Genomic DNA, 19,338 nt, shown 5'->3' on the forward strand with positions numbered 1-19,338 from the left:
ATATGTTTTCTTTGTTCAGCTTTGTTTGGAAGGATTGCCCAAGGACATGGAAGCTACTGAAATATATGAATATATATTTCAATAACTTAGACTTAAAAAGAGGGAGCACTTCCAAAGAAACTATAGAATTCAATAACACAATCAATAACTTAGACTTAACTGACATACATAGAATATTTCACCCTTCAATGAGCGAATACACTTTCTTCTCAGCAGCACGTGGATCCTTCTCTAAAATAGACCATATACTATGCCACAAAGAAACTCTTAGCAAATATAAAAAAAAATAGAGATACTACCTTGTATTCTATCAGATAATAATAAAATGAAATTAGAAATCAATGATAAAATAAGAAATAAAAGCTACTCTAACACCTGGAGACTAAATAATATGTTACTAAATGAACAATGGGTTGCAGAGGACATCAAGGAGGAGATTAAAAAATTTTAGAGGTGAATGAGAACACAGATACAATATATTGAAATCTGTGGAACACTGTGAAGGCAGTTCTAAGAGGAAAGTTCATTGCATGGAGTTCATTCCTTAAAAGAAGAAAAAGTCAACAAATAAATGACTTAACATTACATCTCATAGCCCCAGAAAAAGAACAAATCTACACCAAAAGCAGGGAAATAATTAAAATTAGAGCTGAAATTAATGAAATGGAAATAAAAGAAACCATTGAAAAAATTGACAAAACAAAAAGTTGCTTCTTTGAAAAAATAAATAAAATTGACACACCCTTAGCCATGATAATGAAGAGAAGGAGAGAGCAAACTCAAATTACTAACATAAGTGATGAAAAAGGAAATATCACAACAGACACTACAGAAATACAGATGATAATTAGAAGTTATTTTGAAAACTTGTACTCCAATAAACTAGAAATATCAAAGACACTGACAAATTTCTAGAATCATATGATTTGCCCAAATTGAATCAGGATGATATATACAATTTAAACAATTTCAAGCGTTGAAATAGAAGGCACCATCAGAAGCCTTCCAACCAAGAAAAGCCCCAGGACCAGATGGATATACATCCGAGTTCTACAAGATCTTTAAAGCAAAACTAATATTAATACTCTTTAATTTATTTCAGGAAATAAAAAAAGGGGGAACAATTCTAAACTCATTCTATGAGGCCAATATTACCCTGATTCCCAAACCAGGGAAGACACATTAAAGAAAGAAAACTTCAGACCAATATTTCTAATGAACATAGATGCAAGAATTCTCAATAAAATTCTGGCATATGGAATACAAAAACAAATCAAAAATATAGTCTGTCATGATAAAGTGGGATTCATCTCAGGGATGCAAGGTTAGTTCAAACATATGGAAATCAATAAATGTAATTCATCATATCAATAGACTTAAAGATAAGAACTATATGGGCTGGGGATGTGGCTCAAGTGGTAGCGCACTCTCCTGGCATGCATGCGGCCCGGGTTCGATCCTCAGCACCACATACAAACAAAGATGTTGTGTCTGCCGATAACTAAAAAATAAATATTAAAAAAATTCTCTCTCTCTCTCTCTCTTTCTCTCTCTTTAAAAAAAAAGAACCATATGATCATCTCAGTAGATGCAGAAAAAGCATTTGACAAAATACAGCACCCCTTCATGTTCAAAACACTAGAAAAACTAGGGATAACAGGAACATATTCAACATCATAAAGGCTATCTATACTAAGCCCCAGGCCAACATCATTCTAAATGGAGAAAAATTGAAATCCCTCTAAAAACTGGAACAAGACAGGGATGCCCTGTTTCACTGCTTCTATTTAACATAGTTCTTGAAACACTGGCCAGAGCAATTAGACAGATGAAAGAAATTAAAGGAATATAGATAGGTAAAGAAGAACTCAGAATAGCACTGTTTGCCGATGATATGATTCTATACCCAGAAGACCCAAAAAAGTTCCACCAGAAAACTTCTAGAACTAGTAAATGAATTCAGCAGAACAGCAGAATACAAAATCAACACCCATAAATCAAAGGCATTTCTGTATATCAGTGACAAATCCTCTGAAATGGAAATGAGGAAAACTACCTCATTCACAATAGCATCCCCCAAAAAAACAAAACAAAACTTGGGAATCAACTTAATGAAATGAAAACTGTAGAATGCTAATGATAGAAATTAAAGAAAACCTTAGAATATGGAAAGATATACCTTGTTCTTGGATAGGCAGAATTAATATTGTCAAAATGACCATACTACTAAAAGCACTATACAGATTTAATGCAATTCCAATCAAAATCCCAAAGACTTTGGTCATAGAAATAGAAAAAGCAGTCATGAAATTCATCTGGCAAAATAAGAGACCCAGAATAGCTAAAGCAACACTTAGCAAGAAGAGTGAAGCAGGTGGCATCACTATACCAGACCTTAAACTATACTACAGAGCAATAGTAACAAAACCAGCATGGTTTCAACACCAAAATAGATTTGTAGATCAGTGGTACAGAATAGAGGACACAGAGACTAACCCACATAATTATACTTACCTTATTTGACAAAGGTGTCAAAAATCTACATTGGAGAAAAGATAGCCTCTTCAACAAATGGTGCTGGGAAAATTGGAAAACCATATGCAACAAAATGAAATTAAACCCCTATCTCTCACCATGCACAAAACTCAAAGTGAATCAAGGACCTAGAAATTAAACCAGAGACACTGTGTCTATTAGAAGAAAAAGTAGGCCCAAATCTCCATCATGTGGGATTAGGCCCCAACTTCCTCAATAAAACTCCTATGGTGTAAGAATTAAAAATCAAGAATCAATAAATGGGATGGATTCAAACTAACAAGCTTCTCAGAAAAAGAAACAATCTGTGAGATGACTAGAGAGCCTACTAATTGGGAACAAAGTCTTACCACACACATGTCAGATAGAGCACTAATCTCTAGAATATATAAAGTACTCAAAAATCTTTTCATTTATTTATTTATTTATTTTAGTTGTAGTTGGACACAATACCTTTATTCCATTCATTTATTTTTATGTGGTGTTGAAGATCGAACCCAGGGCCCTGCACATGCTAGGCGAGCACTCTACTCCTGAGCCACAATCCCTGCCCCCTCAAAAATTTTAACACCAAAAAAAAAAAAACCCAATCAATAAGTGGGTCAAGGAACTGAACAATTAATTGTTGATTAATTAATTAACAAGGTTAATTAATTAATCAACAAATATATGAAAAAATTTTCAACATCTCTAGCAATTAGAAAAATGCAAATCAAAACTACTCTAAGATTTCATCTCACTCCAGTCGTAATGTCAGCTATTAAAAATACAAACAACAATAAATGTTGACGAGGATATGGGGAAAAAGTCACACTCAGACATTGCTGTTGGGACTGCAAATTGGTGCAGCCAATATGGAAAGCAGAATGGAGATTCCTTGGAAAACTGGGAATGGAACTTCCATTTGACCCAGCTATCCCACTCCTTGGTCTATACCAAAGGACTTAAAAACAGTGTACTTCAGGGACACAGCTACATCAATGTTTACAGTAGCACAATTCACAATAGCTAAACTGTGGAACCAACTTAGATGCCCTTCAGTAGATGAATGGATGAAGAAACTGTGGTATATATACACAATGGAATATTATTCAGCATTAAAAGAGAATAAAATCATGGCATTTGCAGGTAAATGGATGAAGCTGGAGAATATAATGCTAAGTGAAATTAGCCAATCCCCAAAAACCAAATGCCAAATGTTTTCTCTGATTTAAGGATGCTGATCCATAATATGCTGTAGGGGTGGTGGTGGGAGGATTAAATGAACTATAGATAAGGCAAAGGGGGAAAGGGGAGGGAGGGAAAGGGAGGGGACATAGGGGTTAGGAAAGATGGTGGAATTCGATGGTCATCATTACCCTAAGTACATGTAAGAAGACGTGAAGGATGTGACTCTACTTTGTGTACAACCAGAGATATGAAAAATTGTGTTCTATATGTGTAATAAGAATTGTAATGCATTCTGTTGTCATATTTAACAAACCAAAAATTTTAAAAAAGATAATTGAGAGAAAACAGGGAGGTGGGAGAGGAGGAGCAAATTACTGGGGACTGAAGTGGAGCAAATTAAATTCCATGTGTATATGTTTATGTCAAAATGAACTTCAATATTAGGATAACCATGCATTAATGAGAAAACAAAAAAATTGAAATAAACGCTGTGGAGTCCATAATCCATGAGGCACATTGAATGTAGTTGCATGCAAAATTATTAACCCAACTTTGACCTGAAGTTACAGAACAAAACTTAGATGTTATATATTTGAACAATATGAAAATATTAATGTTATTCAAATGAGGTATGTGAGCAATAATACATTCATATTTTATATGTGGAGTCACTAGAGCTAAAATTGAAGTAGGCTGTTTAAAAATGAAAAAAAAAAGATATTTTCTCAAGTTTCACATTACTTGGACTAGTTGGAAATTTTTCTACACCAAAATTTGAAATAAAAATATGTATTATTTTAGTTGAAATATTGTTTTTCAACAGATTTCCAAATGAATTGTAGAATTTTATTGTATTTAAGTTACCATTTGAAATTGCTGTTTATGAATGTACACTCTGAATAAATATATAAGAAAGTTTGTGGAAGCTTAAGTCATTAGAATATGCACACTTTTTTTCAGGTATTTATTTATTTATTTTTGTAGTGCTGGGGATTGAACCCAGGGCCTTGTGCATGCGAGGCAAGTACTCTACCAACTGATAGAATATGCATACTTTTGTGCTTCATAATTTGACTAAAGGGGACTGAAATCTTTTTATACTAGGCCTTTGAACAGCTAGAACTCTTAATTGACAGTTCTGAATCAGTGATTAACAAGCCCTTTATTATTAGTGCCTTGGCTTACAAAATATATAAGTAACTAGCAGAGTATTTTTTAAGGGGATGGGGTGTTTTATAGATTAACTGGATCCCATAGAAAGAAAAAGACTGAAAAGATATCAGCACTTACTGAATATCTCTTGGATTGGATATTATGCCCAGTGCTTTTATATAGTTTTAGCAGCCTTTCTTCCTACCAATCCATGCATGAATTGCTTGTGAATCTTCCGAGAGAATAAAATATTTGTGCTCCCTATAACAAGTAAGTTTTCAACCAGCTGAGGTTACTAATTTCATTTTTGGGGTGATTCCAGTTATAACAGTGCTTCTTTTCTTCTCCTTCTCACTTCTTCCTTCTCCTTTCTCTCTCCTTCCTCCTTCTTCCTTTCTCCCTTACCCCCCTCCTCCCCAAACCTAAATCTCTCACCTGTAGTTTATACCTATGGCCTTCTTTCTATCTTCTGAGACTCACAGAAGCCTTTTCAAATATATGAAGCCAGCCTAACTCTGCTTAATTTAGCCTCTTCTCTTGTCTCTATTAGATCTGTTTCATGACCCATCACATAATTTCCGTGCCGTGACCATATGTAAGCCTTTCTGGTAGCCACATCATTCTGTTAAATCTCATGGAGCTTGTAGTTGAACAGAACCTCAGAACCTCAGAGTGTGTCTCATAGTTGTTCCTTTTCCCAGGGCTCTTTTTTTGGGGGGGGGGTAGGGGGGGGCTTAAGAATAGAACTGGGCATTTAATTTATATTCTGGTCCATTCCACTGATAAATCTTGCTGAAATCTAGTTGGATTCATTATTACAGCATTTCCTTCAAGCTTCAGATTTGGTGAGTGTCATTTTAATCTTCTAATTCAGTTTCAGTTGGAAAAATTAATCAGAACACAGCTAAAGTTAGTGGTTAGGGCTTTTCTTTAAATGGAGGCATTAATTAATGCTGTGTTTGCTGTGTTCCATGGGGCACCAGGCTCCTAAGATGCACCATGATATGGGAAATGCTTTCTATGTTAATCCTCCTTTGGGAAGTCACAGTGTACATTCTATGGTAAGGACTCTAAATATCTTAGTAAAAGAATCTATTCTTGTTTGATAAAAGAACCCTCATTAAAAAAAAAAACCAAAAATAATTAAAATACAAACACAACAAAACCCACACTACAGTATTTTCTTGTTAAAAGATGTCTTGAAGAACTTAGTTAATTGTCTTGTTAATAGATAAGGTGTTTCCTTTCAGTTAGCATTCAGTTAAATCACAAAAAGATATTAACATGTTCTTATTTTAGGGGTGGGTATCAGGAATTGAATTTAGGGGCATTCAACCACTGAGCCACATTCCCAGCCCTATTTTGTATTTTATTTAGAGACAGGGTCTCACAGAGTTGCTTATTGCCTCGCTTTTGCTGAGGCTGGCTTTGAATTCTGGATCCTCCTGCCTCAGCCTCCCAAGCCACTGGGATTACAGGAGTGTGCCACTGCCCTCAGCTTGGCCTGTCCTTAATTGAACTCATGTTGACATCTATATCACCACTCTTATTGTTATTAGATCACCAATGTGGAATCTATCTTCTTCTCTTTTTTAAAAAAAATTTTAAAAATTTATTTATTTATTCTAATTTGTTATACATGTCAGCAGAATGCATTTCAATTCATAGTACACATATAGAGCACAATTTTTCATGTCTCAGATTGTATACAAAGTAGAGTATCACCATTTGTGTCTTCATACATGTACTTAGGGTATTGATGTCCCTCATTCCACCACCTTTCCTACCTCCCTGTCCCCTCCCTTCCCTTTCCCCTATCTAAAGTTCCTTCATTCCTCCCATGTTCCCCCACTCCATCTCCATTATGGATCAGCATCCTCATATCAGAGAAAACATTTGGCATTTGGTTTTTTAGGATTGTCTTACTTTACTTAACATAATATTCTCCAACTTCATCCATTTACCTGCAAATGCTGTGATTTTATTCTCTTTTAATGCTGAGTAGTATTCCATTGTGTATATATACCACAGTTTGTTTATTTATTCATCTACTAAAGGGCATCTAGGATGGTTCCACAATTTAGCTATTGTGAATTGTGCTGCTATGAACATTGATGCAACTATGTCCCTGTAGTATGCTATTTTTAAGTCCTTTGGTTATAGACCAAGGAGTGGGATAGCTGGGTCAAATGGTGGGTCCAGTCAAGGTTTTCCAAGGAATCTCCATATTACTTTCCATATTGGTTACACCAATTTGCAGTCCCACCAGCAATGTATGAGTGTGCCTTTCTCCCCACATCCTCGTCTACACTTATTCTGACTGGAGTGAAATGAAATCTTAAGAGTAGTTTTGATTTACATTTTTCTAATTGCTAGGTATGTTGAACATTTTTTCATATATTTTTTGATTAATTCAAATCTTCTGAGAGGTGTCTGTTCAGTTCCTTGTTCCCACTGATTGGCTTATTTGTTGTTTTGGTGTTATTTTCTTCTCTTTTTATTAGAATTGGTATAAGTTGTGCTTGATTATATGTATGTCATTTCTGGCCTGAAAAATCTTCCTCCTTGATGGAGAATACAGAGATAAAACAGAAATGGGGACATTCTATTTTACCATGCCATTCCATCCATGACATCAATTCTAATCACTGGACTTTTTCTTTTGTTGGCCTTTCCAACTCCAAAGGAGAATTCAAATACTATTTTAATTCCATTTCTTCTTTATAGAGGAAAATTTTTGCAAGTTTTACCTCATTGGTGTACTTGCTCTTGTTTTCTCGACACTGTTATATATTTACACATTTTCTGTTAAGGAATTTAAAAAGCATACATGTGATTCTTCTAAAGAACCTTTTGCCTGATGATGAGGTATTCATCAGGCCCTGGAGGGCATGACTTGTGGTTCACTAACCCTAGGGTCATCAGGGTTTCTGGAAGACTCTAGGATTGCTGCAATGTTCTCCTGACTTAGACCACTGTGGTTTTAGACTATAATTTTATAGTTTTTCAAATTTTACTCTTCATTATACTAAAGAGAATAGACCAGTTTGAATTATTTTTATCTCATATGCCTCTTGTTGTTTCAATTAATTAAACATACCCAAATTTAGTTACAAAGAAGTATATGTGAAGATCAATGTTCAAGTTTTAAATACTGATATCTATGCAAGGGGGAAATGTAGGAATATTCAGCAGAACACTAAGTACCATTGCAGCACTTGTTAATAAGCAGCAGAAAGACATTAACACACTAATAGATGTTTTCTTTCTCCACAGGAACAAAAACTGAACACTTTGCAAAAATTGGATGGAAAAATCATAAACATTCAGTTAATAACCCGTAAGTATTTCAGAGATATGAGATTATAAGAAATCTGGTTTATCTTATTGTGTAATATCCAACTTTGTACTTAAAAAGCAAATGTAAGATCTCAAAGATTTCAGCCTGAATCTCATTGCTTCTTTTTTAAACAAATATTTATTTTTTAGTTATAGGTGGACACAATATCTTTATTTTTATTTTTATTTTTTTTAATGTGATGCTGAGGATAGAACCCAGTGCCTCCCGCATGCTAGGTGAGTGCTCTACCTCTGAGTCACAACTACAGCCCTCATTGCTTCTCTTAATACCTTCTTAGAGCTTCATTGCCTCTTCTGAATACTTCTGTTTTGACACATCACATTTAGTTACCTGTGAGTCTTCTTCTTCTGATGATGATCCTCAAGCAGCCATGTGTCTCATCTTGGTGTTTATAGGATCCAGTAGGGTACTTAAATGTGCAATGAAACTTTGCGGTTATTGAATAGTAGAATTAGGATGAGCAGTTTTATGCCCATAAATATGCTCATAAACCATCTAGAATTGGTTTTCTTTGTATTTAGAACTAGAAAATCATAAAAACTCTTCGTGATTTCCTGAAACTATAAGGAATTGGTTCTGATAGCACTGCAGTTTGAGGCTTAAAAAGTAGCTCTTCACTTTACCCAAAGAATTAGAGCTTCTAAGTCTTTCTTTGGCTTAATTACTTGCCTGACCAGGCACTCATTTATCCACTTTTTATATATTCTTTTAAGGAATTTTTTTCAACAAATATATGTTCAGTAGCCCACTACATATAAGACATTGCTCTAGCTACTGGTGATAACACAGATGAGTTTGTTGCTCCCATGGATCTTCTGTTACATATTATAAATTGTCAATTATGTTTAATAGGCAGACATTATTTATTTTTCTTTCTTTAAAGATTTCCTTTTTTCTTTCTTTTTTTTTTTTTTTTGGGAGGGGGGGAAGCTGGGAATTGAACCCAGGGGATCTTTCCTGCTTAGCTACATCCCCAGTCCCCTACCCCTTTTTCTTTTTGACACAGGGTCTCACTAAGTTGTGAAAGTCTTGCTAAATTGCTGAAGCTGGCTTCAAAACTTGTCATCTTCCTGCCCACTGCACCAGGTTGACATATGTTATTACTGAATATAATTTTATTATTCTTATTTTTAGTTGTAGTTGGACACAGTATCCTTATTTTATTTATTTATTTTTATGTGGTTCTGAGGATAGAACCCAGGGCCTCACACATGTGAGGTGAGCACTCTACTGCTGAGCCACAACCCTACCCACTGGATGTCATTTTTATCATTTAAAATTCTTTGAAGCAAGGGTTGTGATCAGTGGTAGAACATTTGCCTAGCATGCATGAGGCACTGGGTTTGATTCTCAGCACCACATACAAATAAATAAAATAAAGATCCATCAACAACTAAAAAAAAAAAAGTCTTTGAAGCAGCCCAGAAGAGCCTTTTGGGTTTGTTTCAGAAATTTTAGATGGTAACGTCTTGTATTCAGTTTTACTTAGCTAGTGATAAAGAGAATTCTGGGCTTGCTGACCAGTCATTAGAGATACTCTGGCACATATTCCTATATAAGGTTGAATTAAGAAATTGTTCTCAAGCATTTTCTTACCAATTATAAGAATACAGTGAGAATTGATGATAAGGATTAGAGATAGCTTGTGTCACTTGAGGTTTCACACCTGTGTCTATAACTTTCCCTTGGTTGTCGCCTCAGGTGTCCCACAGGTGCCTACGAATCAACATGTTCATATAGAATTTGTCATTTCCCTTCAATCCTGTTTCCCTTTCATTGTTCTGCATCTTAGCAAATGACATCAGTATACACCTAGTCATCCAAGATAGAAAATGAGAAGTCATGTTTGCATCTGCCGTTCCCCTCAGTGTCCCATATGTAGTGGTTTGAAGTCCTAGAGATTTTGCCCCCCTTGCAATCTCTGAATTTATCCTTTCTCTCCATTTTTCATTTCCAGTTTGCAGCCTCTCCCCTGTTTTTTTCCTTTTTCTTCAGTACAGGGAATTGAACTCGGGGGTGCTTTACTACTAAGCTATATACCCAGTTCTTTTTATTTTTTGCTTTAAGGCAGAGCCTCCCTAAATTGCTGAGGCTGGCCTTAAACTTGTGATCCTCCTGCCTCAGTCTCCTATATTGCTGGGATTACAAACTATGTGCTGCTGGGCCTGTCTATACACATAGACAACCAAACTATGTGTATGCAGGCTTTATCATCTACAATTTTTTTTGTTTGTATGTTACTGAGGGTTGCTCTATCACTGAGCTACATCGTCAATTCCCCTTTTCTAAAAATTTTTGAGAGGGCTGGGGATGTGGCTCAAGCGGTAGCGCACTTACCTGGCATGCGTGCGGCCTGGGTTTGATCCTCATTTCTTACCTTAATTATTTGCCCCAGTCTTTACTTGCTCTTGGTAATGCCTTTTTACCATCACTTTCCCATGCCTCAGCCTTCTTGCAGAAGTACTGATCTGGTCATGTCACACTTCAGATTAACTATCTTTTAGTAGTTACTCAGTGTTTTCAATATAAAATGTAAACATCATAACTGGGCTGCATGGTTTAATCTCTGTTCATTTTTCCCATCTTCTTTGCCTTGCTTCCACATTCTCTTCCACACGTTATGTCCTTGCTCTGGTAGACCATTTTCCCTGGAGAGGCTTTGCCTGTGCTGCTACTTCTGTTGGGAATTCTTTCTTCCCCACTTCTTATTTACTTTCTGATATATGAAGTGTGTCTGTGCTCCCACAGCACCCCATATAACATTTCTATCATAACATTTGTTATACATATTAGAATTATATATTTCTTTGCCATGGAATCATATTGAGTTCCTTGAGGGTAGGGATTATAAACATGTACCTGGTGCCTAGCACAGTATGTGGCCCAAATAAGGTGGTTTTTGAAAGTTGGTTTACTGTTAACTCCATCTGCAAGTGAAAGTGCAGACACTAGTATATAAACTTAAGTTATGCAGGCTTTATCATCTAAAATTTTTTTTGTTTGTATGTTACTGAGGGTTGCTCTATCACTGAGCTACATCGTCAATTCCCCTTCTCTAAAAATTTTTGAGAGGGCTGGGGATGTGGCTCAAGCGGTAGCGCACTTACCTGGCATGCGTGCGGCCTGGGTTTGATCCTCAGCACCACATACAAACAAAGATGATGTGTCTGCTGAAAACTGAAAAATAAATATTAAAAAATTCTCTCTCTCTCTCTTTAAAAAGAATATTTTTTTTTGAGACAGGTTCTCACAAATTGCTGAGGCAGCCCTCAAACTTGTGATCCTTCTGTGTCAACCTCCTGAGTAGCTGGGATTATAGTCATGTGCCACTGGTTTATTTTCTAAAATTTTGAATTGCTTGTTAATTTCCCCAGGAGTTGACATTTGCTTTTATAAACTCCTTTGTAATTTACTTTCTTCTACTACTTCTCCAGGGTGGCTTTTGAAGCCATATGATTATATTGTTAGAGGAGCCAAAGAGAATAAAGTAAATTTCTTCTTTGCAGTCATGGAAGGGTAATGTGTTTTTTAGTTGTTGTTTGTGTGTTTTGCAGAAACAGGGGTTGAACCTAGGACCTCATACATGCTAGGCTACAGCTCTACTACTGAGCTACATCCCTAGACCTTTTAAAAAATATTTTGAGAAACAGGGACTTGCGAAGTTGCCAAGGCTGGCTTAAAACTTGCAGTTTTCCTGCCCTGGCCTCCCAAGTAGTTGCATGACAGGTGTGTGCCATGATGCCTGGCATAGGAAATATGTTTTTTAAGAATCAAAAATTTATTACAGGGGCTAGGGTTGTGGCTCAGTGGTAGAGCGCTCGCCTAGCACGTACAAGGCCCTGGGTTCAATTCTCAGCACCACATAAAAATACATAAATATATTGTGACCAACTGAAAAATAAAGATTAAAAAATTATTATAGGTTTTAGTTTTAGAACTTGGAGAACTTACATATACTTAAGAGCTCCATTAGCCTTTATTAAATGTACTTGTATAGTATCACCACAAAAGAGGGTTGAGTTGCACATCATTTAATTTTGCTTTTAAGGAATCAGTATTGTATAATTTGCCAGCAAAAATTGTGCAATTCTGTTTTAACCCTCAACAGGTCTAACACTAGCTGAGTGTACTGCTACTCAAGTCTGCCATGCTCCACTTGGAGTTTATGCAGACTGCATGAATTAAGGCCTCCATCCTCCATGAGACCACCCTCACCTCAGACACCAGCTGCAGGTGGTGGACAGGCCATCTACACCGCTGATTGACTGGTTACAAATCCAGGGGTTCCCATGACCTCATCAGGCTTGATAATTCTCTTGAATAACTTATAGAACTTAGGAAAGCATTCTAGTAACCATTATAGTTTTATTATGAAGGATAGAAATAAGGAACAGCCAAATAAAGAAGCATGTAGGGTGGAGTCTGGGAGGGTTCCAATGCAGAACTTTCATGTCCTCTCCCTGTGGCAACAGGGAACTTTACCTTTTGGCACATCAGGTGTTTCTCAACTAGGAAGTCTCACCAAACTTCTGTGTCCAGAAATTTTTTTGGATATTTTGGAGTTGGGATATTTTTTTTATAAAGCTCAAATTATTTATTCAAGGTTGAAACTATTCATAAAAGTTTGTCTTTGGCTGTGAAAAGAATATTCACAGATTATTCTCTCTGTAACTCTGGACCCAGACATCTTCAACAAAAATTGTAATCGCTGCCTCACATTTTGTAACTACTTATTTTGTATTTAGGTATTCCCAATTTCAAGATGAATACAGTTTAGATGAAGTGATGGCATCTCGAAGCATTTTTGAGTTTTTGACTGTCTTACAATGTTGGTAAGAAAAAAACATTTTAACATTTAATAGATAGATGTAGCTGTTCCTCTCCTTGCTCACCTCTCTGTGGTTAAATCTTAGGCTTTGTATCTGGGTGTAGATTTTACAGAATTCCTACAAGTGGTTCCATTTTGGGTCCTTCACTAGAATACTCACTTCCTATTCCTGCCCTGAGACAGACTGACTCCTTTTTTGAAAAACTGTGTTTTACTTCTTCCCTCTCTCCTAACTTCTGCCCACTTTGGTTGTTTTAATTATATTTATTCACTAAAATGTGGCTTAGGAGGCTAGTGGAGTCCCGAGGTTTTTTCCTTGAACATTTTGTTTTTCCTGCTATAGACTTCTAATACAGGAAATTTTACTGTGTGATAGTAGCTAAGAGTAGAAGTAAAACAAAAATCATAGCTCTAATAATGATAATATTGGCAACTTGCAAACTGCCTGATGTGATCTGTTTCCTAGAAGATTGAGTGAATGTTGAATAGTTCTTGCCTGTGTCCTTGTATACACCTGGCTTTGCTTTGGAGATGCTGGCTGGGATGCGGGTGAACAAGTTGGGCCAGCTTTTATCTGTTGCAATCTGAAGGTCTTCCCATTTAGGAAGCCCTGCTGAACTCAGAGGGCTTCCTGTGTCTGCAACCTAGCTTTACAGCATGCTCTAAGGAAAAAAGATATATTCTTGAGGAGATCTCAAGAGTCTTAACTATGGACTTTCTGATATTTTCTTCACTATGACTCTTATAACTAAGAGTCTTAACTATGGACTTTCCCCTTGTTTTCTCCTTTCCCAGTTTCTGAAAGGATTTTTGTACTGAGCTATTTCAGAGGTAGCAACATTGGAACTACTTAGGCTTATAGTAGAATCTTTATTGTATTAAGATAAAATAACCTTTGTACTCAGTCTTCAGAAGATCACCAAACAGTGCCTTATGTAACTGCAGGGGCAAATCCTGGACTCTTTGCAAAGAAAACTTTTTGGGAGATATTCTAGAGACCAAGCAGTGACTGATAACATTTAAGGTCTTGCTGGAAGTTCAGTTCTTCCAGCATAAATGATTTTTTAAACTGTCAGTATCATAAAAGAGATAGTGCACTGGCCAGCAAAAATACTTGATCTTTCTTCTTGTGTAGTCTCAAATCTTATAATTGAGGTAGTGCTGGTATAAATAATTATTTATTTTTACTTCCTTCTAGTCCCACTTCAGATGGTGCTGCAGCAGCAATTTTGGCCAGTGAAGAATTTGTACAGAAGTATGGACTGCAATCCAAAGCTGTGGAAATTTTGGCACAGGAGATGGTGACCGATTTGCCAAGTACATTTGATGAAGAAAGTGTTATTAAAGTGGTATGTTTGAAATTATGTTTTATTAATCCAATTGAGGAAATTCTATTTAAAATTTTGAGGCAATATTATATTGTCATCAGCTTTGGAAGTTATGTACTTATAAAAATTTTATCTAGAAGGCTAAGGAAGGACAGTTGCAAGTTTGAGGCCAGCCTGGGCAGCTTAGCAAGATCTTGTCTTCAAATAAAATTTAAAAGACAAGGAATGTGGTGCAGTAAGTAGAAAGGGTTTGCCTAGTGTGTCCAAGGCCCTGAGTTCAATCCCTAATACCATACCAAAAAAAAAAAAAAAGGTAGAAATTTTAAATTTTAATATTATAATCCATTGTATGTGTATGTGTATTACTAGGAATTGAACCCATGGTGCTCTACCACTGAGCTACATCCCCAACCCTTTTTATTTTCTGTTTTGAGATAGGGTCTCATTAAGTTGCAGAAGCTGGCCTTGGACTTGCTGTCCTCCTGCTTCAGCCTCCCCAGTCAATGGGATGACAGGGGTTTACCACTGAAACCAGATATTATAATCCATTCTTTTTTTATGTATAGTTTAATGTACTTTAATAGGAAACTTACAGGAACAGCACAGAAGACAGTCAACGTTAAAAACATGTACGTGCATGTAGGACAACTCAGTTAGAAAAGTACAGTGAATGGATGGAATCTAACTATATGATAAAAATGCTACAAACACCATTTAATTGCCATCAATAAGAAATTTACTTGTTTATAAAAATCCAAATGCTGGCATTGTCCAGAAAAATTTAACAGTTTTATTTATAATTATTATAAAGTTGAACTGCTGAAACTTGTTCACTGAAACATTTTTGACTTGCATTAATGCTTTACATCCCCGCATTTATATTAAAAATTCACACACAAATGAAAATGGAAAAACGGCCAATTCTTGATTTCTGTTCCCTATTTTTCCACTTGCAATCATATACTTAGGTACCTTTTGACTCCATGGGAGAAAAAATATAACGTTCAGAACTACCAATAACAGGGAGAAGAGAAAAAAAATTTTGAGAATGAAATGTTTCCCATCATAGTGAATTTTTTTTTAAAGAGAGAATTTTTTTTAATATTTACTTTTTAGTTTTTGGTGGACACACATCTTTATTTTGTTTTATGTGGTGCTGAGGATCGAACCCAGTGCCCTGTGCATGTCAGGCGAGCGCTACTGCTTGAGCCACATCCCCAGCCCATCATAGTGAATTCTTAAGCACGTTCTCCACATAGGCGGCGTGCTAGTTGGATGTCTTTTGGCATAATTGTTACACGTTTGGCATGGTTAGCTCACAGGTTGGTATCTTCAAAAAGGTCCACTCGCTTCCTGCAAAGCACCAGTAGCTGCGCTCTGGAAGCGCAGAGCTGTTTTGAAGTCCTGAGCAATTTCTCGCACCACACACTGGAAGGGGAGTTTGCGAATCAGAATTTCAGTGGACTTCTGATAACGTCTAATTTCAGGAGTGCCACGGTACCAGGCCTGTAACGATGAGGTTTCTTCACCTCTCCAGTAGAGGGCGCACTCTTGGGCGCGGCTTTTGTAGCCAGTTGTTTCCTGGGTGCTTTACCACCGTAGATTTGCAGGCAGTGGGCTTTGTATGAGCCGTGATACAGAGACCTCCTTACTTACCCCCTTCTGCTTCAGCTGGAGCTCAGTGAGCTGGAGACTGCACTGGCGTTAGAGAGCGGTGGCGGAGGCTGCGAACACAATTGAAAGATCTTTAACCCATTCTTAAGATTCTGTTAAGAAGTTGAGTGTGGTGGCATGTGCCTGTAATTCCAGCTACTAAGGAGAATGAGGCAAGGCGATTGCAAGTTCAAGTCCAACCTGGAAATTCAATATCTCAAAATAAAAAATGAAAGTGGCGAGAATGTAGCTCAGTGGGTAGAGAGCCTTGGTTTCAATACTTAATACTACAAAAAGAAAAACGGGGAAAAAAAGATCTGTTGGGAGAAAACAATTGACGAGAATAGATGCTTCTTATGATGGAACCATGAATATGATAACTTTTAACTAACTAGGAGTGCTGCTTATATTTGTTTGGAGTTGACTGAATTTCGATCTTACAGCGTTATGGGGAAAACAAGGAGGTTTCTAGAGATTTTTTCTTCTCTTTTTCCGAATTGTAGTCTTTAAAAAAAAATTTCTAAGTATATTTTGTTGATGCATTATAATTATACAAAATGTTTGGATTCTTTATGCCATATTTGTACATGCACATAACAAAATTGAATCAGTCTCCTTCCCCAGTATTTTTCCTTTCCTTCCCCTCCTCCCTGTCCATCTGCTTCCTTTCTCTACTGATCTACCTTCCATCATCATCATTATTATTATTATTAAATTTTTTTAGTTGAACATGGACACAATACTTTTATTTTACATATTTATATATTTTATGTGGTGATGAGGATTGAACCCAGTGCCTCACATGTGCAAGGCAAGCACTCTGCCTCTGAGCCACTACCCTAGCCCCTATTATTATTGTTATTATTATTTCTAATTATATATATAAGCAAGATTCATTGTAGTATGTTCATACATGGATGTAGCAAAATTTGATAGATTTCATACCCCAGTACTTCCTCATGCTCTTCCCTCATCCCTCCCTTTTATCCCTTCCTTCTCCTCTGTTCATCTCCCTTCTATTTTCTTGTGATCCATTATTATTATTTTTTTTCTCTCTCTCTGGCTTTGAAATGTAATATTTTAAAATATTTTTTAGATGTAGATGGACACAGTATGTTTATTTTATTTATTTATTTTTATGTAGTGCTGAAGATCAAACCCAGTGCATTGCACATGCTAGGCAAATGTCCTACCACTGAGCCACAACTGCAGCCTGAAATGTAATCTTAATGTATTGCCCAAGCTGGCCTTAAACTCCTGGGCTCAAGTGATACTTTTGCCTGAGCATCCCAAGTAGCTGAAACTATAGGCGTGTACCACCATGCCTGGCTCCAGAGAACTTTCTTAACCCTTAGCATTTCAAAAATCATGATTAAAGATTTTGTGCAATATGGATAAAGAAGATAAGAATTTAGACCTAGTAGTTAGTTGAATATTTGAAAACTCCCTCTTCTCCCACAGAAGCAATTATTTGATAATTATAGTATACAAAATGATTTTATAGCAGTGCTGTGAACTTGAAAATGTCCTGATAACTTGCCCAGGATCACAAAGTTAGGTTGTGGTAGAGGTGGAAATTATATTCAAACTATTGTGGTATAGTTTATATTATTCCAGTTTTATTTCTTGATGAAATTTGAGTTTACATATTCTTTTATTATGTGAGACCAAAGAGAGGTTAAGAGCTTGGATTTTGGCATAATGGTTTGAATCCTATATTATCTTAAAAAATAATGTATTTTCATACAGAAGTTCTTTGATATTTTTCACTATTTGTTACTCCTAATGATGTGTTGACAATCTCTTCAACTGATTTATCACAACTATAATTAGGATTTGATAGAGTTTTTGTAACAGCATAAAATATGATCTAAGAATTCTAAGTCCTTTTCATGTCTTACTTAAAGTTTTATAGTTTGTAGTATAAAATTTAGTATGTACATTCTCCTTCCTGGACATTATTATTATTATTATTATTATTATTATTATAATATACAGGTTCTATGTTGCCCAGGCTGGCCTTGAACTCATGATCCTCCTGCCTCGTCCTCCCAAGTAGCTGGGTTATTTGGATTTTTTGTGTAATGTAGAATAAACTGAGATTTCAATATGTGTGGTTTTCTGAGCTGTCAAGATTATTTATAATTAATCTCTCTTTCTCTTTTTTTTTCTTTGGGAGATGAACTGGAGATTGAAGCCAGTGGTGCTTTGCCACTGAGCTACATTTCCAGCCCTTTAAAAAATTTTTTTATTTTGAGATATGATCTTGCTAACTTGCTTGGGGCCTCCCTAAGTTACCAAGGCTGGCCTGGAACTTGCAATTCTCTTGCTTCAGTCTCCCACATTGCTGGGATTACAGGTACATGCCACCATGCATGGTACATAATTAATTTGTTAAAATTCCTTACCTAAAAATCCCAGTTTTTTGCATTAATTTATTTATACATGATTTTGGTTTTAGGTTGGCTATGATATGAGTAAAGAAGCTGCCAGAAAATGCTATGAGAAATCTGGCCTGAGACCAAATGATATTGATGTAATTGAACTTCATGATTGCTTTTCTGTGAATGAGCTCCTTACTTATGAAGCACTGGGACTCTGTCCAGAAGGTAGTATCTTTGAAGAAGGCAGATTAATTGGGTAACTTTCACTGAGAAAGCTTCACTTTCACCATTAAACAGAATAATCCACCTTTGTTTCCACATTGGCTCCACCACTGCACTGTGCAGAGTGAATATAAGCAGGTTTGGTACTGGACTTTTTAGAACATGTGGTCTTAGACAATACCAGCACGGAAATAACAGAGTATACAAAGAGTTTATATTATCCAAGTCAATAATTTATGTTATCCAAATTACTGTTAAATTTTTTAAATGGTATAATATGCTTCAAGTTTTTCTAATTATGTGTGAATAAATATTTGCACAAAGGAAAATGAAAAAAAATGTTGGTAGAATCTAAATGTTCTGTCTTCATTTCCTACCAGCAGTATATTAGACTTTTAGTTGTTTTACTTCCTTGCCAGCATTTGACATAATCAGTTTTTAAAATTTCAGTCATGCTAAAGAATATATAGTAGTATCTTATTTTTGTTTTAATTGCATATTTCTGATAACTAATGATATTGAACATCTTTCCATATGCTCACTGGTCATTCATGTGTCTTATTTTATAAAGTATTTGTTCAAATCTTTGCCCTTTGGTTGTTGGTTATTTGTCTTTATTGTGTTGTAAAAGTTTTCATAACTATAGATATAGATAAAAATTAAAACTGGATCCAAGTCATTTGTCTGATAAATGTACATTGTGAA

The 19,338-nt window shown here is 35.9% G+C and overlaps 1 protein-coding gene across 3 annotated transcripts in view; it reads left to right on the top strand.

Moving 5' to 3' along the window:
* Positions 1–19,338, top strand: part of Scp2 (sterol carrier protein 2) — a 106,612-nt gene that overhangs the window by 30,755 nt on the left and 56,519 nt on the right. For all 3 annotated transcript variants that reach the window (XR_013427789.1, XM_040288684.2, XM_005326052.5), the window contains exons 7-10: positions 8,134–8,197; positions 12,964–13,050; positions 14,245–14,395; positions 18,489–18,636. Coding sequence is in view for 2 of the 3 variants with exons in the window: in XM_040288684.2 (XP_040144618.1) it covers positions 8,134–8,197; positions 12,964–13,050; positions 14,245–14,395; positions 18,489–18,636 (450 nt within the window). In the remaining variant the exon portion in view is untranslated. The remainder of the gene's footprint in view (positions 1–8,133; positions 8,198–12,963; positions 13,051–14,244; positions 14,396–18,488; positions 18,637–19,338) is intronic.

Source organism: Ictidomys tridecemlineatus, chromosome 11, assembly GCF_052094955.1.
Source record: "Ictidomys tridecemlineatus isolate mIctTri1 chromosome 11, mIctTri1.hap1, whole genome shotgun sequence".
Classification (NCBI taxonomy): Eukaryota; Metazoa; Chordata; class Mammalia; order Rodentia; family Sciuridae; genus Ictidomys; species Ictidomys tridecemlineatus.